Source organism: Cervus canadensis, chromosome 31 (assembly GCF_019320065.1).
Source record: "Cervus canadensis isolate Bull #8, Minnesota chromosome 31, ASM1932006v1, whole genome shotgun sequence".
Lineage (NCBI taxonomy): Eukaryota > Metazoa > Chordata > Mammalia > Artiodactyla > Cervidae > Cervus > Cervus canadensis.
This window is the reverse complement of record NC_057416.1, coordinates 32,572,457-32,598,166: the sequence shown is the minus strand read 5'-3', so window position 1 is coordinate 32,598,166 and position 25,710 is coordinate 32,572,457. Positions and strand designations below refer to the sequence as shown.

At 41.2% G+C, this 25,710-nt stretch overlaps 1 protein-coding gene across 4 annotated transcripts in view; it reads left to right on the top strand.

Annotated features, from left to right (window-relative positions):
- LOC122432573 (A disintegrin and metallopeptidase domain 3-like) overlaps positions 1-25,710 on the top strand; it is a 125,095-nt gene that overhangs the window by 46,927 nt on the left and 52,458 nt on the right. For 3 of the 4 annotated variants that reach the window (XM_043454590.1, XM_043454589.1, XM_043454591.1), the window contains exons 8-11: positions 12,566-12,637; positions 13,087-13,253; positions 14,310-14,391; positions 22,114-22,253. In XM_043454590.1, coding sequence (XP_043310525.1) covers positions 12,566-12,637; positions 13,087-13,253; positions 14,310-14,391; positions 22,114-22,253 — 461 coding nt within the window. The remainder of the gene's footprint in view (positions 1-12,565; positions 12,638-13,086; positions 13,254-14,309; positions 14,392-22,113; positions 22,254-25,710) is intronic. The other variant, XM_043454592.1, reaches the window with a different exon arrangement.

Sequence of the window (25,710 nt, the reverse complement as noted above, 5' to 3'; positions counted from 1 at the left end):
ATTTCTGTCCTTTATTGTGCCCATCTTTGCATGAACTGTTCCTTTGGTATCTCTAATTTTCAAGAAGAGATCTCTAGTCTTTCCCATGCTATTGTTTTCCTCTTTTCTCTTGCATTGATCGCTGAGGAAGGCTTTCTTATCTCTCCTTGCTATTCTTTGGAACTCTGCATTCAAATGGGTATACCTTTCCTTTTCTCCTTTGGCTTTAGCTTCTCTTCTTTTCATAGTAAGACCTCCTCAGACAACCATTTTGCCTTTTTGCATTTCTTTTTCTTGGGGATGGTCATAATCACTGCCTCCTATACAATTTCACAAGCCTCCATCCCTAGTTCTTCAGGCACTCTCACTATCAGATCTAATCCCTTGAATCTATTTGTCACTTCCACTGTATACTCGTACTAGATTTGATTTATGTCATACCTGAATGGTCTGGTGGTTTTCCCTACTTTCTTCAATTTAAGTCTGAGTTTAGCAACAAGGAGTTGATGATCTGAGCCACAATCAGCTCCCAGTCTTGTTTTTTCCTGACTGTATAGAGATTCTGCATGTTTGGCTGCAACGAATATAATCAATCTTATTTTGGCATTGACCACCTGGTGATGTCCATGTGTTGAGTCTTCTCTTATGTTGTTGGAAGTGGGTTTTTGCTATGACCTGTGTGTTCTGTCCGTAGTCTGAGTCCCCGGTCAGGAAAGAAGACTCCTCGAAACAATGCAACTTGCAATAGGGGAATTTATTACTGACTCAAGCCAGGGCCTCCCGCCCTCACCAAGGGTGTGAGGACGAAAAGGCCCCGAGCCCCAGTTATCTCGGGTATTTATTGGGTACAGTTATTCAAATGTAAGCAGCAGGTAGTTGGCCCAAGCGGATTGGTTACACAGTAGGTAGTTGGCGCAAGCAGATTGGTTACACAGTTGCAAGGTAATTTTTGTTGGCCCAACGTGGGGCTTTCAGCTTTCCCCTGATAGGTTCCCTTTTTCTTGCTAGGCATATGTTGATTGGCTGGCTCCAGGAGGCCTAATAATTATGTTACCCCGGGAAACCAGGCCTACTCCTAATCTAGGCTGCCTGTCATGGCATTAGCCGTGACAGCCTCACATTTCCCCCCTGTCTTTGTACTTTTGTAGAGGAATCTTTTTCTTCACCCTGTGATATTGGCTGATATTGTTGTCTCAATATCATAATTTGGATGGTATTTAGGCGCTCTCTAATAAATGAGACCAGACGGTTTAAAATGCATGGACCAAAGGTCAGTAGCAATATTAATATTATGAGTGGACCCAGGAGGGTGGAAATCAAAGTGGTCAACCAGGGGGAGCGCTGAAACCAAGATTCAAACCAGCCTTGTTGGGCTTCTCATTCTCTCTTCAAGCACTGGGCTAGTCTCTCTCTTACTTTTTGGAGAGATTTTTGTACCACCCCTGAATGGTCGATATAGAAACAGCATTTTTTTCCCAGTGCTGCACATAATCTTTTTTGTTGCAGAAACAACAAATATAAACCTCTTTTATTCTGTAACACTACTTCAGCCAAGGAGCTCAAGGATTCTTGGAGGTGTGAAATGGACTTCTCGAGTTGTTCAATATCTTTATCTATTGCAGCCCTTAGTTGATTATACTGTTTATCTTGCAACGTTAAGGCTGCGATCCCACTTCCCATTCCTATAGCACCCAATAGGACTGTCAAAGTCAGGGCAGTGATTGGTTCTCGTTTTACCTTATATTGACCCGATGGGTCTAACCTAGGTTGTAGTTCTTCCTTTGAGTAATAGTTTAGCTGGGGGATCAGGTGGACTAGGACACAGAAATCTTGGGAGGCATTAAGTGCTGCCTTATGGACACACGGGGTTAGTCCGGCGGAGCAAGCCCACCACCCGTTTTCTGGCGGAAGTACCCACTGGTGAGTAGAATTGGGGAGGCTAGTCCTAGGGACTGAATTATTATCACATAGGTGTTGATAAGTCTTAGGGATAGTTCCTACACAGGTGCCTATGCCCGCAACGGAGCCTACTGTCAACCGGCCTGACCCAGGTTGTTGCTGCCGTCTGCAGGCCGAGACATCAGAGGTCACGTTGAATCTTGAAGAAAAGGCAACCGCCTCATAATAGGGAGGCCTAATATTATAGCAAAGCCAGCAACCATTTGTTAAGTCCGGACGAGAGGCATTTAGGGTGAGATAGGCTGAGGAGATCATTTTCATAAGGGGGTCTGTTGGTGGGGACATGTCAACCCTGGGGGGGTCCCATGGTGCGTGAAATCGATCTATTAGCCTGACTTTGGTTCTGGGAGGGAGGCTTTGGGGTTGTTCCCTGGGGGGTGGGCTTCGGGGCTATCACCTGGTTTGGTCTTAAGGCTACTTTGGGTGCCAAATAGAGCAGTCCCTGTTTTAATTTAAGCTCAAACCGGAATCCTGTGTCATAGCCAGTCTTGTAAAGATGGAGGCCCCAAGCTCGGCCAACATCTCACCTGGTACATTTTTTTCCTTTGTCTGTGAATTTGATCTGTAATGGGGAACATTGCCTGGGTTTGGATGATACTCCCTCAGTTGGACATTTCTGGGAATTCGGGGGTGATTTTACCTGAATGAGGTCCCTGTCGGAGTTAGTGAGCCAATGGACTGTTCCCGTGGTTTCGCAACCCCAAGCGGCGCAATAAAAAGAGTCAACTCCCCCACATTTTTCAATTTGGTTCTGATCCCTTCCTCCCTCCGGGCAGACATAGACAGGCACCTGTTCATAGTACTGTGGGCCTTTTCGCTCACAGTTATGGGTGAACAGACCGAAAGAGCTGTGGGCAAAGAACTTGGTCAGTTGGTGGGGACCAAACCAATTACCGTCAGCTGCCAGCATGCACAAATCAAAGGTCAGTACTGGCTACCATGTCCCTTTGGGGGCCACGTTGGAGCTCGAATTAAGCACTTCTCCAGTCTCAGAATTTTAGATCACCCAAGTCAGGTTAGCCGGCTGATGGGGGTTGTGGCTGGTTGCTCCTGGGCCGATGAAAACTGTTATCAGCAGGAGGGTTAAGAGGGTTCTCATCGTACGAGTTTCAGTTTCAAAGGATTTGACGGGTGAGGTCTTGCCTCCCATTCTGCTTGCGCCATCTCCTGTTCTTCCGGGGTGGCTTGCCTCATGTGATTGCAGTGAACCCAGGGCCCGATCCCGTCGACCTTAACAGCAGTAGGAGTGGTAAGGAGAACAACATAAGGGCCTTTCCATCTAGGTTTTAATGCTTTAGATTGGTGTCGTTTTACCCAAACCCAATCACCCAGGCCAATATTATGTGAGGGGATGGTTTCCTTGCTTGTTCCCTCATGTATCTCTCGAATTAATTTTCAAACATGGCTATGCGCCTTACTTAATGTCATCAGTGTTTGCTGGAATTGTCCCAAGGTAGGGGGTGGTAGGCATTTTCTCTCAAATATAGGACACACAGGAGGGGGTCTTCCATATAGAATCTCAAAAGGGGTAAGATTCAGCTTATAAGGGGTGTTACGTGCTCAAAAGAGCGCGAAGGGAAGGAGGGTCACCCAGTCCCCGCCAGTCTCTATTGCCAACTTTGTCAAAGTTTCTTTTAGGGTCCGATTTATTTTTTCAACCTGTCCTGAGCTCTGGGGATTATATTTACAATGTAACTTTCGTTTTGTCCCCAGAGCTTGGGCCAGCCCTTGTACAATCTGGCTCACAAAGGCAGGTCCGTTATCAGAGCCCATAGTCACTGGCAGCCCATACCTAGGCACTATCTCCTCTAAGATATTTTTAGCAACCACTGTTGCTGTCTCTCCCTTAGTGGGGAAGGCATTTACCCATCCCGAGAAGGTATCTACCAGAACCAACAGATAGCGATAACCGTACTTGCCTGGTGTTACCTCAGTGAAATCTATCTCCCAGTGTTGCCCTGGCTCTTCCCCTCAGTACCTCTTTTTAGTGTGCTGTCTTTTCCCTGTCCTCATCAGCTGGCACGCTTTGCAAGCCTGGATTATCTCTTGTACAGTTGCATTTTGTCGAGGGAACCTCAGGCAGGCCGTCTGGAGAAGTGTCAAGGTCTTTCTCTCCACCAAGTGTGTAGTTGTGTGCAGCTGTCCACATAGGTGGCGACCCAGGATGGCAGGCAATATCAGGTTGTTGTTTTGATCTCGGTACCATCCATCTTTGTCATCCTTCTGGAGTGTGGTATCCTCGTTGATCCAAACGAGGTCAGGGAGGGAATAGTCGGAGACTGGCGGCAGAGTTCCCATACCAGGAGGTGAAAGTCCCACAGCTAATATGGGGGCGGCGTAGTCCCGGCTGGCCGCTTCTCGAGCGGCCGCATCAGCAGCCCGATTGCCCCGTGCCCTAGGGTCTTCTCCTTTCTGGTGACTGGGGACATGTACAATTGCTACTGCCCGGGGCAGTTGAACAGCTTTCAGGAGCCTGGGGATCTCGGGCAAATTCTTGACTTCTTTTTCTTCCGCTGTTCTAAATCCCCTTTCCTGGTATATCGGACCTTGAATATGGACAGTGCTAAAAGCATATCGGCTGTCCGTAAAAATGGTGACTCTCTTCCCTTTTGCTTGTTCCAGAGCCTGTATTAGGGCAATCAACTCTGCTTTTTGTGCAGACGTGTTTGGGGGAAGTGTCTCAGCCCATATTGTCTGTCCTGAATCATCAACTATAGCATCTCCCGCCTTCTTTTGTCTATCTTTTACATAGCTGTTGTCATCAGTGAACCATACTAGCTCACTGTTGTTTAGCGGCACATCAGTTAAGTCTTTTCGAGCCGCCAGGGCCTCAGCCAGTATCTCACTGCAATCATGGAGAGGACGGTCCTTCTCTGGGTTAGGTAGAAGCGTGGCTGGATTCAGGAAGCAAGGGGTCTGAAAACGCACCCGTGGGGCATCAAGCAGCAGGGCCTGGTAATGTGTCAAACGGGCATTGGAGATCTACTTACCCGGCGGCTGCTTTAAAACCCCTTCGATGGCGTGGAGGGTGTAAACCCAGAGTTGCTGTCCATACGTCAATTTGTCAGCGTCGCGGACAAGGAGGGCAGTGGCTGCAATGATGTGGAGGCAAGGGGGCCACCCAGAGGCCACCGGGTCCAATCGCTTTGAAAGGTATGCTACCGGCCGCTTCCATGGTCCCCATTGTTGCGTCAAGACCCCCTTCCTTATTCTTTGTTTTTCATCTACAAACAGCTGGAATGGCTTATTTGGGTTAGGCAGGGCAAGGGCTGGGGCTTCTAGTAGGGCCCGTCTGAGTGTCTGGAAAGCTTGTTTCATTGGCTCAGTCCAAGTCCAGTTTGGGGTCTCTTTACTTTTCTCATACAAGGTCCGGGCCTTCTCGGCAAACCCCATGATCCACAGTCTACAATATCTAACAGTCTCTAAAAACTCTCTCACCTGGTGGGGGGTCTTGGGCTCTGGTATCTGCAATATTGTTTCTTTCATGGCCTGAGTTGGCCACCTTTGTCCCTGCCTGATCTTATACCCCAAATAGGTGACCTCTTGCTGGGATATTTGCACCTTCTTTGCGCTAGCACAATATCCCAAGGTGCCTAGAGTCTGTAAGAGGTCAGCGGTGGCATGGCTACATGCCTCCTTTGTGGTTCTAGCCAACATAAGGTCATCCACATATTGCAGCAGGATGACCTCTGGGTGGCGAGTCCGATATTCATAGAGGTCCTCACTCAAAGCCTCATTAAACAAGGTAGGGGAGTTTTTGAACCCTTGTGGGAGGCAGGTCCAAGTTAGTTGTACTACCAGTTGGCCTTCCCCCTCAGTCCACTCAAAGGCAAATATTTCCTGGCTCTGGGCCGCCAAGGGTAGGCTGAAAAAAGCATCTTTCAAGTCCAACACAGTGTACCAAGTGTACTCAGGCAGCAGACTGCTCAGGAGGGTATACGGGTTGGGGACAGTAGGGTGTATGTCACTCACCCGCTTGTTGACTTCTCGTAGGTCTTGGACAGGTCTGTAATCCATACTCCCTGGCTTCTTGACCGGTAGTAAGGGGGTGTTTCAAGGGGATTGGCACCGCTTGAGAATTCCGGCATCCATGAGCCATCGAATGTGGGGAGTGATCCCCCGCCGAGCCTCCTGGCTCATAGGGTATTGCCTCACCCTCACAGGAGTCGGCTCGGCTTTTAGTTCGATGACGACTGGATGTCTCTGTTTAGCCAGTCCCATTCCTGCTGTTTCTGCCCATGCCAACGGGTATTTGTGGACCCACGGTTGTATATCTGGTGCTATAACCTCTGAGGGCTTAGGCACAAAAAGTCTGTATTCATCTCTTAAAGCTAGAGACAAGACATGTATCGGCTATCCAAGTCCATCCGTGACTGACATTCCCCCAGGGTCAAAATGGATCTGAGTATTAACTTTAGTCAACAAGTCCCATCGAAGTAGAGGGGCTGGGCATTCTGGTATCACCAAAAACGAATGGGACACCTGATGGGTCCCCAGATTTACTTTCCGTTCCGTGGTCCAACAATATCTTTTTGTCCCCGTGGCTCCCTGCACCAAGCTGGTTTTTTTAGACATTGGTCCCAGTTTTTGATTTAAAACAGAGTGTTGGGCGCCAGTGTCCACCATGAAGCCAACGGGTTTTTCTTCCACATGTATGGTTACCCAGGACTCGGGAAGGGGTGTCGAGTCTTGACTCTCTTAGTCACTGTCTTCCCCCGCATATAGAACTCTAGTTCTAGGGGAAATTCTCTCTCTCTGGGTTGTTCTTTTCTTCGGGTCCCTCTTAGGGCACTCATTTTTCCAGTGCCCCCGTTCTTTGCAGTAAGCGCACTGATCTTTCTTTAGGGCCTGCCTTTTTGGTCTCTCTGTTTCTCCCGTCTGGGGGCCTCGAGGCTCCCTCAATTCTGTTCCGGCCTTTATCCCCACAAAAAGAATCTTGGCTAGCTCTCTCTGGTTCTTCCGGTTTTCCTTCGCCCTATGTTCCCTATCTTCTTTCCTGATCTTCTCAGCTAGTTCTCTTTCCTCCCGACAAAGTCGTTCCTCTCTTTCTTCTGGGGTCTCCCTATTATTAAATACCTTTTCAGCTGCTTTCAGTAAGTCTTGTATTCTGTTCTCTTAACCCATCTTTTGTAATTTCTTCTTAATATCTGGGGCTGCCTGATTCACAAACGCTAGTAGAACTGCAGTGCGTGATTCTTCAGCCTGGGGGTCCATAGGTGTATATTGCCTAAAGGCTTCCATTAGCCTCTCTAGGAAGGCTGACGGGCTCTCAGTGGGCTCTTGCCTTACTAAATTTACCTTCGCCAAATTTGTCGGCTTCCTAGTTGCGGCCCACAGGCCAGCCATTAGAGTCTGGCTGTACACTTGGAGATGCTCCCTACCTTCCACTCGCTCAAAATCCCAGTTAGGCTGCAACAGAGGAAACCCCTCGTCCACGAGATGAGGCTGGGCGGTTGGTCTCCCGTCGACCTCCGGGACCCCTTTCCACGCCTCTGCCAGGATTCGCTCCCGTTCTTCCGTGGTGAAGAGCACCTGCAACAGCTGCTGGCAATCATCCCAGGTGGGGTTATGAGTGAACAAAATGGAATCTAAGAGGTCAATGAGGCTTTGGGGTTTCTCTGAAAAAGGAGGATTTTGGGTTTTCCAATTATACAGATCACTCGTGGAAAAGGGCCAGTACTGATAGGTTCGCTCTCCATCCAGGTTAGCTGGTCCCACTCGGATGGGGAGTGCCTGTACAGTAGATGAAGGTAACTCTGGGTCCCCATGATCCTGCTCACCCCTATTTCCTCTATTCCTTCTCTGGGGTCGGGGTTCCCTTGTCCCTTCTGATTCATCGGTGGGGGGCCTCTTCCCCCGGGGGGAACCTGCAACAGAGGAGGGGCATATGGCGGGGGCCTAATTTCCGTCTCCAAGTCAATCAGGTTCCAGTATGAGGATCCCTGCAAGACCGGTTTTGGGCCCTTATTCTTTTCGGCTTCCTCTGGGGGAGTGGGAGTTTCCATAATCAGGGCCTGTACATTAGGAGAATCAGGGAGTTTGTGAACAGAAGGTTTTAACCATTTGGGCGGATCTTTTACTAGGTCTTGTCAGACCATAACATATGGGACTTGGCTCGGGTGGCCCCAAGGATCAGGAGCCATAACTTTCTCTTTCACTGCCCGAATAATAGAAGGTTGAAAAGTTCCCTCTGGAGGCCATCCAACTTGGAAGGTGGGCCACTCTGCAGAGCAAAACGTTATTAATTTACTCTTTGTAACCAGTAGCGGCAGATCATACGCTCTAGCCCTGACATCCGAGAAAGGATCAGTCATGAGAGAGAGTGGGGTGGATTTTCCTTGCTCCATAGCGAGAGTCAGAAGAAAGTCACTGAGAATTACCACCAAAAAATCCTATCGGGAGTGGTGGCGGCCAGGAGGTTGGGCTTGTGGTATGCTTCGTGGAACTATTTGAATGCCTTAGTCGTTGCACGGAAGTTTTCTTGTTGGGGGCGGGCACCCTAAGGGTTTCTAGCCCGTTCCGTGACCCCCTTATCCTTTCACGGGAGTCTTCCAGTGGCAGGCGCCCTATCGGCTCTTAAGTGCCTGTCCCGTGCCCACACAGATGGGTTTTTATTTGGCCAGATTCTCGGTTTAGAATACGAGAAAAAAGAAAAGAGTTTCACCCTCTCAGGCTCCCGTTACTGGGGCTGACTTGTTGGGAGGCCTTCAGAATCCACCAGGGATTAGCCCTGGCCGGGACTCGTCAGTTGCCCCGACAACTGTCTGCCTGTTCACTGAAACTCAGAAACAGAAATGAGGCTCCAAGGCTTTATAGGAGGAAGTAGACAACGACACACCAGAGAACAACAAGACAGGAGACAATGCCGGCAGTTATACAGATGCAGAAAACACATAGACAGACACACATCAGCTGACAACACAGAACTGGGGGGCGGGACCCCCTGAGTTTCTCTATCCTCTGGAACAAGGGTCACCTTACCGAATGGCATCCACTGTTCCCCAGATCCGGGCTTAGGAGAGGAGGTCTCCTTCCCGCAGAGCCAGCTGCCTTCCAGCATGCTCACTGGCCTCGGCCTCACGCCGGCTAGAATGGCCAATCCGTTCCCTCATGGAAAGCTTTCCCTCACGCCAGACACCTTCCTGCCTTCTAGCAGGGCCTCGGATTTACACTGGACTTTTCCAGACCTGCCTGAGCACCGGTGCTATTACCTGTCCTTTTTCCCCTTTGTTCCAAAGAGCATTCTTCCCCGGTCAAGGGATCCCGGACGAGCCCCCAGATGTTCTGCCCATAGTCCGAGTCCCCGGTCAGGAAAGAAGACTCCTTGAAACAATGCAACTTGCAATAGGGGAATTTATTACTGACTCAAGCCAGGGCCTCCCGCCCTCACCAAGGGTGTGAGGACGAAAAGGCCCCGAGCCCCAGTTATCTCGGGTATTTATTGGGTACAATTATTCAAATGTAAGCAGCAGGTAGTTGGCCCAAACAGATTGGTTACACAGTAGGTAGTTGGTGCAAGCGGATTGGTTACACAGTTGCAAGGTAATTTTTGTTGGCCCAATGTGGGGCTTTCAGCTTTCCCCTGATAGGTTCCCTTTTTCTTGCTAGGCATATGTTGATTGGCTGGCTCCAGGAGGCCTGATAATTATGTTACCCCGGGAAACCAGGCCTACTCCTAATCTAGGCTGCCTGTCATGGCGTTAGCCGTGACAGCCTCACATTGTGCGTTCTTTGGCAAAACTCTCTTAGACTTTGCCCTGTTTTGTTTTATAGTCCAAGGCCAAATTTGCCTGTTACTCCAGGTATCTCTTGACTTCCTACTTTTGCATTCCAACCTCCTATAATGAAAAGGATATCATTTGGGGATGTTAGTTGTAGAAGGTCTTGTAGGTCTTCATTGAACATTTCAACTTCAGCTTCTTCAGCATTACTGGTTCGAGCATAGACTTGGATTACTGTGATATTGAATGGTTACTGGTACTTCAGTGGATAAGGATTCACCTGCCAATGCAGGGAACATGTGTTCAGTCCCTGCTCTGGGAACATCCCAATGTCTTGGAGCAACTAAGCCAGCAAGCCTCAACTACTGAGCCCACACCCTGAAACTCCTGAAGCCAGCTGGCCGAGATCCTGTGCTCTGCAACAAGAGAAGCTACCACAATCAGAAGCCTACACACTGCAGAGAAATTCCATGCATAGCAATGAAGATCCAACATAGCCACAAATAAATCTTTTTTTAAAAGAGAAAATAGCAAGCCAATACCACTGATAAACATAGATGCAAAAATTCTTAACAAAATGTTAGCAAACCAGTTTCAGCACTATATTAAAGGGATCATACACCATGGTTTAGTGAAATTTATCCCAGAGATGCAAGGGTTTTTCAGTATCCACAAAAAAAAATTACTGTGGTACACCTACACATGGCCAATAGGCACATAATAACCATGTGATCATCTCAGTAGATACAGAAGAAGATTTTTACAAAATTCAACTTACATTTATGATAAAAACTCTACAGAAAAGAGGCATAAAGAGAATGGTCCTCAACATAATATAGCTCATATATGACAAACCCACACTAATATCATACTTAATGGTGAAAAGCTGAAAGCACTTCCTTGAAGATAAGATAAGCAAGATGTCCTTGCTTGCTAATTTTATTCAACATAATGCTGGAAGTCCTTGCCTTAGCAATCAACAAAGAAAAAGAAATATAATCCCACTTGGAAAGGAAGAAACAAAATAGTCAATGTTTCAGATGACATGATACTACACATAGAAAATCCTAAAGTGAAAAGAAGTGAAGTTGCTCAGTCATGTCCAACTCTTTGTGATCCCATGTACTGTAGCCTACCAGGCTCCTCTGTCCATGGGATTTTCTAGGCAAGAGTACTGGAGAGGGTTACCATTTCCTTCTCCTGAAAATCCTAAAGACAACACCAAAAACTACTAGAGGTAATCAATGTATTGGCAAAGATGCTGGATGCAAATTAATATACAGAAATTTGTTGCATCTCTGTCTACTAACAATGAACTATCAGAAGGATAGATTAAGAAGACTGTCTCCTTTACTACTGCATCAGAATGAATAATACCTAGGAAAAAAATCTAAAGAAGTAAAAGACTTGTACCTAAACAGTTGGAAAGACACACTGTTTTCATAGATTTCAGGAATTACTGTTGTTGAAGTGCACATACTCCCAAGGCTATTTAAGGATTAAGTGTAATCCCTGTCAAATTACCAATGGCATTTTTCATGAAACTAGAACAAGTAATTCTAAAATTTGTATGGAAACATGAAAGATCCCAAATTGCCTAATCAATATTGAGAAATAACAGAAGAAAGTATCACACTCCCTGACTTTAGACTATACTACTAAGCTGCAGTAATCAAAATAGTATGATACAAGAATAAACCCAGACACATAGGTCTATGGAATTGAATAAAGAGCCCAGATATAAACTCATGCACTTATGGTCAATTAATCTACAACAAAGGAGGTAAGACTATACATTAAATAAAAATGTAGTCCTAAAAATAAGTGATGCTGGGAAGACAAGACACCTATGTATGTAGGACTGAAAGCAGAACATTTTCTCACACCATATACAAAAATAAATTCAAAATGAAACAAAGACTTAATGTAAGACAGGAAACCATATTAGTCCTGGAAGAAAATATAGGCAGAACACTCTCAGTCATTAATCATAACAGTGTTATTTTATCTGTCTCCTCAGGCAAAGAAAGTGAAAGGAAAAATAAGCAAATAGTAACTACTTAAAAGCTTTTGCACAGCAAAGGAAACCATAAACAAATGAAAAGATAGCCTGTAGAATGGGAAAAGAGTAGTTGCCAGTTATGACTGATAAAAGGTTAATATCCAAACTATATAAAGAGTTCATACAACTCAATATCAAAAAGAACCCAATTTAAAAGTGTGCAAGAGAACTGAACAGACAGTTTTTCAAGGAAGACCTACAGAGCACAGAAAAGATGTTCAGCATGTCTGAAATGCAAATCAGAACTCCTAAGAGATATCACTCCCCACTTATCACAATGGCTATAATCAAAAAAGCCACAAATAACAATTGTTGGCAAGGATGTGAATAAAAAGGAACCCTTATTAATTATGCAATCTTGGAATCTTAACTTTTGATCCTAAACAACTACATGTGTAAAGAGGAATATAATCATCACCATCTCATTTTAATATTATTGTTGTTGTTTAGTCAGTCACTGTGTCATATCCAACTGTCTTGAAACCCCATGGACCGTAGCCCCTCCAGGCTCCTCTGTCCATGGGATTTCCCAGGCAAGAATGCTGGAGTGAGTTGTCATTTCCTTCTGCAGGGGATCTTCCTGACCCAGGGGTCAAACTCACATCTCCTGCATTGGCAGGCAGATTCTTTAGTACGAACCAGTTGGGAAGCCCTATTTTATATTATCGGTTACTATATAATGTCCCTAGGTTTAAGTCTAGAAGTTGTTAAGTATTTGTTAAGTCTTAGTTATATTTTTGTCCTTTTGCTTGCATGTTGCATTATTTTAACATTTTTATATCCATTTAAATGTGGTAGTTTAGTCATTTTCACTGATGATTAAAAAATAAAATTTGCCTTTCAGTATGATTATATGGGCTCTGAAGTGGCAATTGCATCTGAGAAAATTATCTATATTTTTAGTCTAATCAACACTGTGAGTATTTACCTTTCATATTTAAGTAAGAAGCATTCATGTAAATATAGTAGCATTGTTGGAATAATAGCAGGTGCACTTTTAAAAATACTCCTGTATTTATTTGGCTGCATTGGTTCTCGGTTGCGGCACGTGGGTTTGTTCCTTGTGCTTCACCAGCTCAATAGTTGTCATGCATGGTCTTTGTTCCTCTGCGGCATGTGGGATCTTCCTGGACCAGAAATTGAATCCACGACCCGTGCAGGGAAAAGCAGATTCTTAACTACAGCCCACCAATGAAGTCCCACATGTGCAATTTTATAAAATGTATACTCCTACAAACTTGTTTATCCCACCAATGAATTTCATCTGAAAAAGAAGATAATCAGATATACTGGTATTGCATATAAATGGATAGTATTATATTTATGATTACTTGTAGCCATATATCATGAATCTCCTATTTTTAGATGTATTCTCAGCTTCAAGTGTCTGTTATGTTAACTTCTCTGGAGATCTGGTCAGATAGAAATAAAATTTCAACTGATGGGGATGCACATGATGTACTACAAAGATTTGTGTCCTGGAGAGAAACATTTTTATTACGAAGGTCCCATGATTTGGCATACTTATTAGTGTAAGTAATTTGTTTCATTGGTATAAAGTTTATCAAACTATAAGTGAAATATCAAAATTGTTCACAAAATTTATTATTTAGAATAACAAAGATAGCTTAAAAAATGACTATGTGAGTACTGTGTTGGCAGAACGCAAGCTATAAAAATCTGATGATACCATGTAAGACACTAAAGCATGGTGGGCCATTATCCTGAGTGGTCTGCTTATTTCTGAGTTTAAAGAACTGAAAATATGAAAAGCCTTGGGATCACATAGGGCCTCTATGGTTTTAAAGAATTTCACAGAGGTAAATAACCAAGACCAGCATTTTAACATTAAATAAAGCATACATTAGTTAACAGAATGCAATAAATCCATATAAATATGCTTACAGGAGAAAACAGGTAATATGGTGACCTATCCTGACCTAAGGTGTAGCTATTTAGCTGCTTGCACTGTAACTTTCAAGAGTCTTTCTATATACTGATTTGATTATTTTGGATGGAAAGAAATGAAAACATGATTCTGGAAGGCCTTAAGTAATATGGATACATCTATAAATCTCTGGTGTCTCTGTGGAATTCAAGGTCAGGTTTGGAGGTTCAGGAGCAGCTTTAACTAAGGATTCATGTGTGTGTGGAGACTTAATGCATCCCATCTCTGTTTTTCCTGATTACTGTGCCTCACACTCTTTCTCTATCATCCCCCAGTCAACACTTTTTATGCCATCTGAGGTTTTACTACATGCAAATTCATGGCAGTAATCTATCCTGACTTTTCTGTCTTAGAACTTTGTCCATCCAGTGTTGACAGCAGTGGTGATTAATTTCTGAAAGGATGAGGCACTGCTGGATTTTAAGCTGTGCATCATACAGTGTTAACGTTGACTTTTGAACTTAATTTGGAGGCACCAGGGGAGACGGCCCAACTACAAAATGATTGAGAGCATTAGACATGATACACAATATTCATATTTTAAAGAAAGCAGCTTTATTGAAGACTCTAATTCTTAAAGATCATTGAGTCATTAATAACTTAAAGTGCATTTATCCACAAGAAAAATGTTATTATTTAGTTACAGGGACCATCCTACTTATGTAGGAGCAACATATCATGGAATGGCATGTGATCCAAAGTTTGCTGCAGGACTTGTTCTGGTATGTCCCTTCTCTTCAGTACTTATATCATGTTTTGAAAGTTAATATCTTCTTTAAGAAAGAAAAGTGTGTATAGTATACCTAACATCTTATTAAATTAATATTTGAATACAGTGCTGTATTTTTTATTTTATACCTCACATTGTCATTTTTAAAAAATTTTTTTCTTTCATTTTTCCATTTATTTTCATTAGTTGGAGGCTAGTTACTTTACAATATTGTAGTGGTTTTATTTTGGTAAAATACACATTATGTAAAACTGACCATCTTAAGTATTATATGTTCACTGTGCAATAGTGTTAAGTCTGTCTGCATTGTTGTGAAATAGATGTGTAGAATCTTTATCTTGCTTTAAAGAAACTTCATACACGTTGGCCAACAAGGCCTCATTTTCCATATCTCCATCCCCTGGCAACCACGATTCTCCTCTCTGCTTCTGTGAGTATGATATATTTTAGATCCCACATATAAGGTAGACAATACAATGTTTATCTTTCTGTGTCTGGTTTATTTCTCTTTGAATAATACATCCAGCTTCATCCATGTTTTTGAAAATGGCAGGATTTCATTCTTTTTATGACTGAATAATATTTCATGTTATTCATATATGCATATAAATCATATCATTTTATACATTTGTATACATAGATATTTTCTTTATGAATTCATATATTAGCGATCACTTAGTTTGGTTTCATATCTTGGTGATTGTGATAATGCTACAATTAACATGAGAGATGGGAATGCAGATCTCTCTGAGATAGTAATTTCAGTTATTTTGGAGATATACCTAGAAGTGGGTTTGCTGGATCATATGGTATTTCTAGTCTTAATATTGTGAAGACTCATAATACTGAGGTCCAGAGTGGTTGCATCATTTCATAATCCCACCAGCATTTCACATTTCATAGTTTATTCATCCCACCCTCATTAAGAGTTGTTATTCTTTGTTGTTGTTAATCATTCCAAGGGGTATGAGGTGATATCACATTTTGCTTTTCACTGTAGCTTTACAATCACTAGTGATCTTGAGCCACCTTTTCATATCCTTTTTGGTGTTTTGTACATCGTCTCTGGAGAAATTAATGTTTATTCAAGACCTTAGCCCATTTTTTAACTGCATTACTTGATTTTCTTGTTTAGTTACAGCAGTTCTTCTTTTTAGTATCAATACCTTTGGATTTCCTTCATCCAGTTCCCTTCCTCTCAACCTCTGCCCCCAGTATCCATAAATCTAGTCCCTTTTTTGAGTTTGCTATTTAAAATGATTATCACAATAAGTCTAGAAATGATACATCATTATACAAAGATTGTTGTTCAGTCACTCAGTTGTATCTGACTCTTTGCGAACCCATGGAATTGCAGCACGCCAGGCTTCCCTGTCCTTCACCATCTCCCAGAATTTGCTCAAACTCAGTTTCCATGGAATCAGTGATGCCATCCAACTATCTCATCTATCGTCTTCTTCTCCTCCTGCCTTCTATCTTTCCCAGCATCAGAGTCTTTTCTAATGAGTCGGCTCTTCGCATCAGGTGGCCAAAGTATCGGAGCTTCAACTTCACCATCAGACCTTCCAATGACCATTCAGAATTGATTTCCTTTCAGGTAAACTGGCTTGATCTCCTTGCTGTCCAAGGGAATTTTAGCAGTCTTCTCCAGCACCACAGCTCAAAAGCATCAATTCTTTGGCATTCAGGCTCCTTCGTGGTCCAACACTCACATCCATACATGACTATGGGAAAAACCACAGCTTTGACTATACAGACCTTTGTCAGCAAATTAATGTCTCTGCTTTTCAATCTGCTGTCTTGGTTTGTCATAGTTTTTCTTCCAAGGAGCAAGCATCTTTTAATTTCATGGCTGCAGTCACCATCTGCAGTGATTTTGGAGCCCAAGAAAATAAAGTCTCTCACTGTTTCCATTGTTTCACCATCTATTTGCCATGAAGTGATGGGACTGGATGCCATGATCTTAGTTTTTTGAATGTTCAGTTTTAAGCCAGCTTTTTTACTACTCTCCTCTTTCACTTTCATCAAAAGGTTCTTTAGTTCCTCTTTGCTTTCTGCCATAAGTGTGGTGTCATCTGCATCTCTGAGGTTACTGTTTTTTCTCCCGGCAATCTTGATTCCAGCTTGTGCTTCCTCAAGCCTGGCATTTCACGTGATGTACACTGCATATAAGTTAAATAAGTAGAGTGACAATATGCAGCCTTGACATATTCCTGTCCCAGTTTTGAACCAGTCTGTTGTTCTGTGTACAGTTCTAACTGGAGGCAGGTAAGGTGGTCTGGTGTTCATGTCTATTGAAGAGTTTTCCACAGTTTGTTGTGATCCACAGAGTCAAAGGTTTTAGCGTAGACAATGAAGCAGGAGTAGATGTTCTTCTGGAATATTGCTTTCTCTATGATCCTATGGATGTTCGTAATTTGATCTCTGGTTCCTCTGCCAGCTTGAAAGTCTGGAAGTTCTTGATTCACGTACTGTCGAAGCCTGGCTTAGAGAATTTTGAGCACTACTTTGCTAGCATGTGAAATGAGTTCAATTATGTGGTAGTTTGAAGATTCTTTGGCATTGCCCTTCTTTGGTATTGGAATGAAAACTGACCTTTTCCAGTCCTGTGGCCACTGCTGTGAACTTTCCAAATGTGCTGGCATATTGAGTGTAGCACTTTCACAGCATCATCTTTTAGGATTTGAAATAACTCAACTGGAATTCCATCACTTCCACTAGTGTTGTTCATAGTGATGCTTCCTAAGGCCCACTTGACTTCGCATTCCAGGATGTCTGGCTCTAGGTGAGTGATCACACCATCGTGGTTATCTGGGTCATGGTGATCTTTTTTGTACAGTTCTTCTGTGAATTCTTGCCACCTCTTCTTAATGCCTTCTGCTTCTGTTAGGTCCATACCATTTCTGTCCTTTATTGCACCCATCTTTGCTTGAAATGTGCCCTTGATAGTTCTAATTTTCTTGATTTCAAAGATACTGCATAGGTATTGATTAGATTGCCCACACCTTGCATTTCATACCCATGACTCATTTATTTCAAAATCGGAAGTTGTATCTCTTAATCTCTTTCACCTATTTCTTTCTTTCCCCAGGTGCCTCCATTCTGGCAGCCACCTGTTTCTTCTCTATATTTATAACTCGGTTTCTGTTTTATGCTTTTTCATTTGTTTTTAGGTTCCACTTAAGAAAAATTATACAGTATTTGTGCTTCTCTCTCTGACATATTATGTGTGTGTGTGTGTGTGTGTGTGTGCGTGCACGCTGAATTGTTTCCAGCTCTTTGAGAGCCCATGGACAGTAGCCTGCCAGGCTTCTCTATCTGTGGAATTTGCCAGGCAAGAATACTGGAATGGGTTGTCATTTCCGTCTCCAGGGAATCTTCCCAGCTGAAAGGTTGAACCTACATTACTTGTGTTCCCTGCATCAGCAGGCATTTTCTTTGTATGAGAAGCCGTTTTGACATTATACTTAGCCAAGGGACTCTCAAGAATCTTCTCCAGAACCAAATTTGAAGACATCAGTTCTTCAGCATTCAGCCTTCTTTATGGTCTAACTCTTACATCCATACATGACTACTGGAAAAACCATAGCTTTGACTATTCAGACCTTGGTAGGCAAAGTGATGTCTGATTTTTAAGATGCTGTCCACGTTTGTCATAGCTTTTCTTCCAAGGAGCAAGCATCTTTTAATTTTGTGACTGCAGTGACCATCCGGAATGATTTTGGAGCCCGAGAAAATAAAATCTGTCACTGTTTATACTTTTTCCCCATCTATTTGCCATGAAGTGATGGGACTGGATGTCAAGATCTTAGTTTTTTGAATGTTGAGTTTTAAGACAGTTTTTTTCACTCTCCTCTTTCATCTTCATTAAGAAGCTCTTTAGTTCCTCTTCGTTTTCTGCCATTAGAGTGGTATCTTCTGCATATCTGAAGTTGTTGACTTTTCTCCTGAAAATCCTGATTCCAGCTTGTGATTCATTCAGCCTGACATTTTTTTTCCCATTTATTTTTATTAGTTGGAGGCTAATTACTTTATAATATTGTAGTGGTTTTTGCCATACATCGACATGAATCAGCCATGGATTTACATGTATTCCCCATCCCGATCCCCCCTCCCAACTCCCTCTCCACCCGATCCCTCTGGGTCTTCCCAGTGCACCAGCCCTGAGTACTTGTCTCATGCATCCAACAAATGGGACCTAATTAAACTTAAAAGCTTTTGCACAACAAAGGAAACTATAAGCAAGGTGAAAAGACAGACCTCAGATTGGGAGAAAATAATAGCAAATGAAGCATAGACAAAGGATTAATCTCAAAAATATACAAGCAACTCCTGCAGCTCAATTCCAGAAAAAGAAATGATCCAGCCTGACATTTTGCATGATGTATTCTCCATAGAAGTTAAATAAACAGAGTGACTGTATACAGCCTTGGCATGTTCATTTTGAATCAGTCTGTTGTTCCATGTTCAATTCTGACTCTGTTGCTTCTTGACCTGCCAGGGAATTCTTCAGGCAAGAATACTGGAGTGGGTAGCCATCCCTTCTCAGGGGATCGTCCTGACCCAGGGATTGATCCCAGGTCTCCTCCACTGCAGGCGGATTCTTTACCATCTAAGCTACCAGGGCAGCCCTTGGTGGTCTTATTCCTATGTATTTGATTCTTTTCTATATGATAATCCATGAAATTGTTTCTTAAATTTCTTTTTCTCATTTTTATTGCTAGTGTGTAGAAATGCAACAAATTTGTCCATATTAATTTTGTAGCCTGAAACTTTACCAACTTCATTGATGAATTCTAGTAGCTTTCTGAAACCATCTTTAGAATCCTACATACACAAGATCATGTCATCTGCAAACAGTGACAGTTTAACTTCTTCTTTTCCAGTTTGAATTCCCTTTACCCTATTTTCTTTTCTTATAGCTACAGCTAGGACTTCCAAAGCTATGTTGAATATATGTAGTGGGAGTGGACATCCTTGTCTTTTTCCTGATCTTAAATGCTTTCAGCCCTTCACAATTAAGTACGATGTTAGCTGTAGGTTTGTTATATATGGTCATTATTGTGTTGAGATATGTTCCCACTCTGCCCAGATTCTGGAGAGCTGTTATCACAAATATTGCTGACTTTTGTCCATAGGTTTTCTGCATTTATTGAGATTATCATCTGGTCTTTATTCTTCAATTTGTTGATGTGATGTATCACATTGATTAATTTGCATATACTGACAAATCCTTCCATCCCTTGGATGAATCCCACTTGATCATGGTGAATGATCCGTCTAATGTATTGTTGGATTTGAATTGATAGTATTTTGTTGAGGATTTTTGCATCTGTACTCATCAGTGATACTGGCCTGTAATTTTGTTTTTTGTGATATCTTTGTCTGGTATCAGGGTGATAGTGGCCTCATAGAATGAGTTTGGAAGTTTTCCTTCCTCTACAGTTTTTGGAACTGTTTCAGAGGATAAGTGTTAACTTCTCTAAATGTTTGATAGAATTTACCTGTGAAGCCATCGGGTCATGGACTTTTGTTTGTTGGAAGTTTTTAATCATAGTTTCAATTTCAGTGCTTGTGATTCATCTGTTCACATTTTCTGTTTCTTCCTGGTTCAGTCTGGGAAAACCGTATCTAAGAATCTGTCATTTCATCCAGGTTGTTCATTTTATTGGCATAGAGTTGTTCATAGTAGTCTCTTATGATCCTTTGTATTTCTGTGGAGTCAGTTGTGTCTTCCCTTTTTTCATTTCTAATTTTATTGTTTTGAGGCCTCTCACTTTTTTTCCTGATGTGTCTGGCTTAAGATTTCTCAGCTTAGTTTTATCTTTGCAAATCAGCAGCTTTTAGTTTCATTGATATTCACAGTTGTTTTCTTTGTCTATATCTCATTTATTTCTGCTGTTATCTTCATGATTCTTTTCCTTCTACTAAATTTAGGTTTCATTTCTTCTTCTTCCTCTATTTGTTTTAGGTATAAGCTTGCATTGTTTATTTGAGATTTTTTCTTATTTTTTGAGGTAGAATTTCTATCAACTTCCCTCTCAGAACTGCTTTTAACTGCATCCCATAGGTTTTGGACCATTGTGCTTTCATTTTCATTTCATTTGTCTCTAGGTAATTTTTTACTTTGTCTTTGATTTTTTTTTAGTGATCCATTGATTGTTTAGTAGCATATTGTTTAGCTGCCACATGTTTCTGTGTTTTTTTTTAATAGATTTTTGTTGTAGCTTATTTCTAATCTCATAGCATTGTGATCAAGAAAGATGCTTGATGTGATTTCAGTTTTTTTATATTTACTGGGGCTCACCTTGTGGCCCAGCACGTGGTCATTCCTGGAGGATGTTCCCTGTGCACTTGAGAGGAATGTGTAGTCTGTTGCTTTTGGATGGAATGTTCTAGAAATATCAGTTAAGTCCTACTGATCTAAAGTGTATTGGAATTGAAGGCCTTTGTTTCCTTGTTAGTTTTCTATCAGCATTATCTGTCCATTGAGGAAGGAGGGGTGTTAAAGTCCCCCACTATTATTGTGTTACTGTCAATTTCTTCCTTTATGGTTGTTTGTATTTGCCTTACATATTCAGGAGCTCCTATGTTGGGTGTGTACATATTTATAATTGGTATGTCCTTTTCTGGAATTGAACCCTTGATCATTCTGTAGGGTCCTTCTTTGTCTCTCATAACAGTATTTGTTTTAAAGTCTACTTTTTCTGAAAACAGCATTCCTTCCCCAGCTTTCTTTTGATTTCTATTTGTGTGGAATATCATCCCCTGTTCCCTTACGCTCAGTCTGTAAGTTTCCCTAGCTCTGACAAGGGTCTCTTGTCAACAGTATATATAACAATCTTGTTTTTGTATCCACTCAGGCAATCTTTGTCTTTTGGTTGGTGCATTTAATCCATTTTCATTTAAGGTAATTATCAACATGTATTATCCTATTACCATTTGGGCTTATCTTTTATAGGTCTTTTCCTTTCCTTGTGTTTCCTGCCTAGAGAAGTTCCTTTAGCATTTATTGTAAAGCTGGTTTTGTGGTGCTGAATTCTCTTATGTTTTCCTTGGCTGTAAACTTTTTGATTTCTCCATCAAATCGGAATTAGAGTCTTGCTAGTTAGAGGATTCTTGGTTAGTAAAAGAAGCCAGTTTGAAAAGTCTACACACTGTATCATTCCAAATCTATTACAATCTGGAAAAGGCAAAACTATGGAGATAGTTAAAAACATCATTGATTACCAACCAGGGCTTTGTGTGTTACTTTCATCACTACTCAAGTTTCATTTTTTTAATGCTAGCATTCTGCCTTTAGGAAAAAATTGATGTTATCCTAAAACTATTTCTGACATTAAAACTGACTGTCCATTAAGAATCTGTGTATTTTTCAAAGTGTTTAAATTAAAAGTATTATAGTTACTGAAACAATGATTAATCTCTCAGAATATTTTTTTCAGTTTATTAGAATTAAATCAGTAGCATGTAATGAAAACATATATTATTAATATTATTGTTTATAGGTGAATGCCATTTGTATTGACAGTACTATTATGCGAAAAGAATAACAAAATCTAACTTTGCCAATTTTCTTAAGAAAATAATGAACTTTATATAAAAGCTTATTAAATTAGTATTTGCATTTAGATAATATAGTCACAATTACATGAAAAAACCAGGGGTTGAAGAAAATAACTTGAGCAACCATTCTGTTTTTTATTTCATTTAGTATTCAAAGATGATAACTTTAGAGGCATTTTCAGTTATTTTCACACAGTTACTTGGAATTATGCTGGGATTAAGGTATAATAATAACATCTACGAATGTTCCTGTCCAGGCACTGCATGCATAATGAATCCTGGAGCAATGTAAGATGTGATTTTTATCAAAACTTTGTCTTCTTTTGGGAGATATTTATAACATTTCTTGATGTATGATATCTTTGATATAATGTAGACAAAAGCATTCTTACTAAATACCTATGAATTATTTTAATGTTTATTAAAGGGAATGAGTATTTGATATTGTAGAAAATGTGCTTCATATTTCTATGTTCAGTGCTATAGTATCAAGTCATTGATGATGAGTTCCTGTGAAGCACTGGAATCTTGATGTGAGATTCATTAATCTGTCAAAAAAATATTTAAGCATGTACAGTTACAAGAATTGTGTTAGTCTGTCATGTGAATGATTAACAAGATAGAAAAATGTTATATATTTTATATAGGTCAATCAGGGACAGAATTTTAAAGTCAACATGAGAATAAGCAAAATTTAAATGACTTATATTAAGTGCCTAGAGGGAAATAAAAGGGAATACATGGAGAAGAGAAACTTTACGGTAAAAAAAAGGGGGGGGATGTCTAGGAAGCTTTCTATAAGACAAAACTCATGTTGGGACCTGAAAGAGAAGAAATAATTCTGGTCACATAAAGAACTTGTTGAAAACTTTTCAGGGAAAGACAGTGAAGTGATTCGTGGATATGAAGAAATGTTAAAAGCTCAAAAGACTGGGAAGGATAAAACAAATGAAAAGAAATGACTGAAACTATATGGAAGAATGTTAAAAGCATAGAATTTTCTTTTAAAGATGGTAAAACGCAATCAGGTTAAAGAATCGTGATTCAGAGAAAGAGGTCCAGGAAGGACTAGAAAATGTAGGAAAGGAGCTAAGCAAACAGTCATGATACAGAAATTGGGATTTTATGATAAATGTAACAATACACATTTTAATTGATTTATGCAGCAGGGATAATAAAATATGTTTTATAACATGAATGTTAAATATTTCACACAGAGTAACAACAGAGTAATACTGTTACTGAATTAAGTCCCATGGACCCTAGCCTCTCTGCCTGGACTGGAGACGGTTCTGTTTTGTTTTATTCAAGAAACAGAGTAATGAAATGGAAGCTGAGATTTCTCAACAGATAACAAAATTTCTTCAATGGGCAAAGAATGAAGAAGTTCACAGATGAACTTCTCACCCACGCGGTGATAGGGATTTACTTTAAAAATGTAAAGACAACGGGAGGACGAGTGAGGCTAGTGATGTAGAAGCATATGCATTAGTCCTCCAGGGAAGGGGCAGTGCTTTTTCAAAGGAGTGGGGTGCCTACATTTGTTAATCCTTTGTGAACAATAATTTCCATTTATAGGCACTGGCAGGTGTGTCATTTAATATTCTAATATAGTAAAATAAGCATATAATGAGACTCATGCTCTCTTGGAGTTCTCATTGCTCACCATCTTGGACCCAGCTACTTCTTTCTTTTTTTTGTTTATTTTTTCATTTGTTTGTTTCTTCCTTTCTTATCCCTGGACCCTTTACTTTCGAGATTTATGGTAACTCTTGCTAAATGTGCAGGGTGATAGGTTTTGAGCAAAGACTGGGGCAGATTTTGAGCAAAGATTGGAGCAACTTTGCCAATGGTATTTGGTAAATAGTGATTCTCATAGTATACAGCAGTTTTGTAAGTTTGAGAGAAAGGGAGATGAGAAAGCTCTGGTCAGAGGGACTTCCTTGCTGGGTCCCATGGGACTCTAATAATCGCAATTGAAGAACTAAGTTCTTGGTCAGCTGTCTCCCCAGGGCACTGCACAGAGAGGAGATTGAAACACACCCCAGACTTTCTGTGAAAGTGGCCTATTAGTGTGTCCAGGAGATTTTTTCTGAAAGGGAAGCTTCCTGTTTGGCACACATCTTACAGCCTTTGGTGTTTCTCTCAACAAGCAGAGCCCAGTGGGCCTAATGTCACCCTGCCCATTTGCTTTCTCCGGTTCCTGGAGAAAGCACCCGAAATTTTGAGAATGCCACCCATCTTTCTTCTCTATATTGCCTTCCTCTGTTGACCTGTGGAACTTGTGTTTACACTCAGAGGCATGTATAATTTGCATACTTTAAAGGCTGCTAGCTGAAGGTAGGGTTTCCAATCACCCCAATCTTAGATGCCAAGTCAGGTCCTTCATTTTAGGACATTGACAGGTCTGAGCATACCCTTAACAACTCAAAGATACTGATAATGCAATTAGCTGATGCTTGGACAATATGGAAATTTTTAAAGAAAAGCAAAATCTAGGATAGGCTTGAATGACTAGATTCATCTTGTTTAGTGCCACTCCTTCAAGACTGGGAGAGATGACTGTTTTATCTAGAGTCAGATAAACAGGAGACAATTAAGTTAAATGCAGAAACAACAGAATAGATTCCAAACAAAAGAATGAGATACTTTAATAAGGTAATATATCATAAAATGACCATAATCAAATGGATATAAATGAATTACCCAGTAAAGAATTCAAAATAATATGCTGAAAGATGTTCACCAAGATAAGGAGAAGACTGCATGAACAATGTGAGAACATAAAAACCACAAGAAATATAAAAAAATACTGCATAGAAGTCAGAGGACTGAAGAATACAAAACTGAACTGAAATATACAATAGAATATTGCAGTGTTAAACTAAAAAGAGCATAGAAAGGATTAACAAACTCAGCAAAAGGAAAAATGACTGCACAAACATTAAGGTAAGGGAACTGTAGGGCAACATCATGTGGACCAATAATCACATTATGTAGGTTCCAGAAGAATGAGAAAGGGACAGAAAACTTTTCTGAAGAAATAATGGCTAAATTGTTCCCTAAGTTGGGAAAGGAGACAGACATCCAGATTTAAAGAGCCCAGAATTGTAAATAAGATGAACTCAATGAGACCCACACCAAGAAACATAATTAAACATCAAACATTAAAGACAGGAAGCATCTTAGAAGCAGCAGCTTCTAAGGGAACCTCTTATAAGAACATGAGGAGCTTTGACAGCAGTCACATTGCAGGCCAGTAGGTAGTGGTATGGTAAATTCACAATGCTGAAAGTAAAAGATGACTTTTACCAAGCAAAGTTGTCATTCAGAATTGAAGAGAAGAGAGAAGAGTTTTACAGACATGCAAAATCTAAAGGAGTTTAACACCATTAGCCCAACCTTAGTAGAAGTAGTAAATGGAGTTCTTTAATGTTTAGAAAAGGTACTAATTAGTAAAAGGAAAACATAAGAAGTATAAGTCTCAATGGTAAAAGTAAATATATACTGAAATTCAGAATAATTGAATAAGTAAAGTAGGCAATTGGGCTTCCCTTGTGTCTAAACTGGTAAAGAATCTGCCTACAATGTGGAAGACCTGGGTTTGATCCCTGGGTTGGGAAGATGATCTGGAGAAGGTCTCCTGGAGAAGGGAATGGCTACCCCCTCCAGTATTCTGACCTGGAGAATTGCATGGACTCCATAGTCCATGGGATTGCAAAGAAACAGACATGCCTGAGTGGCT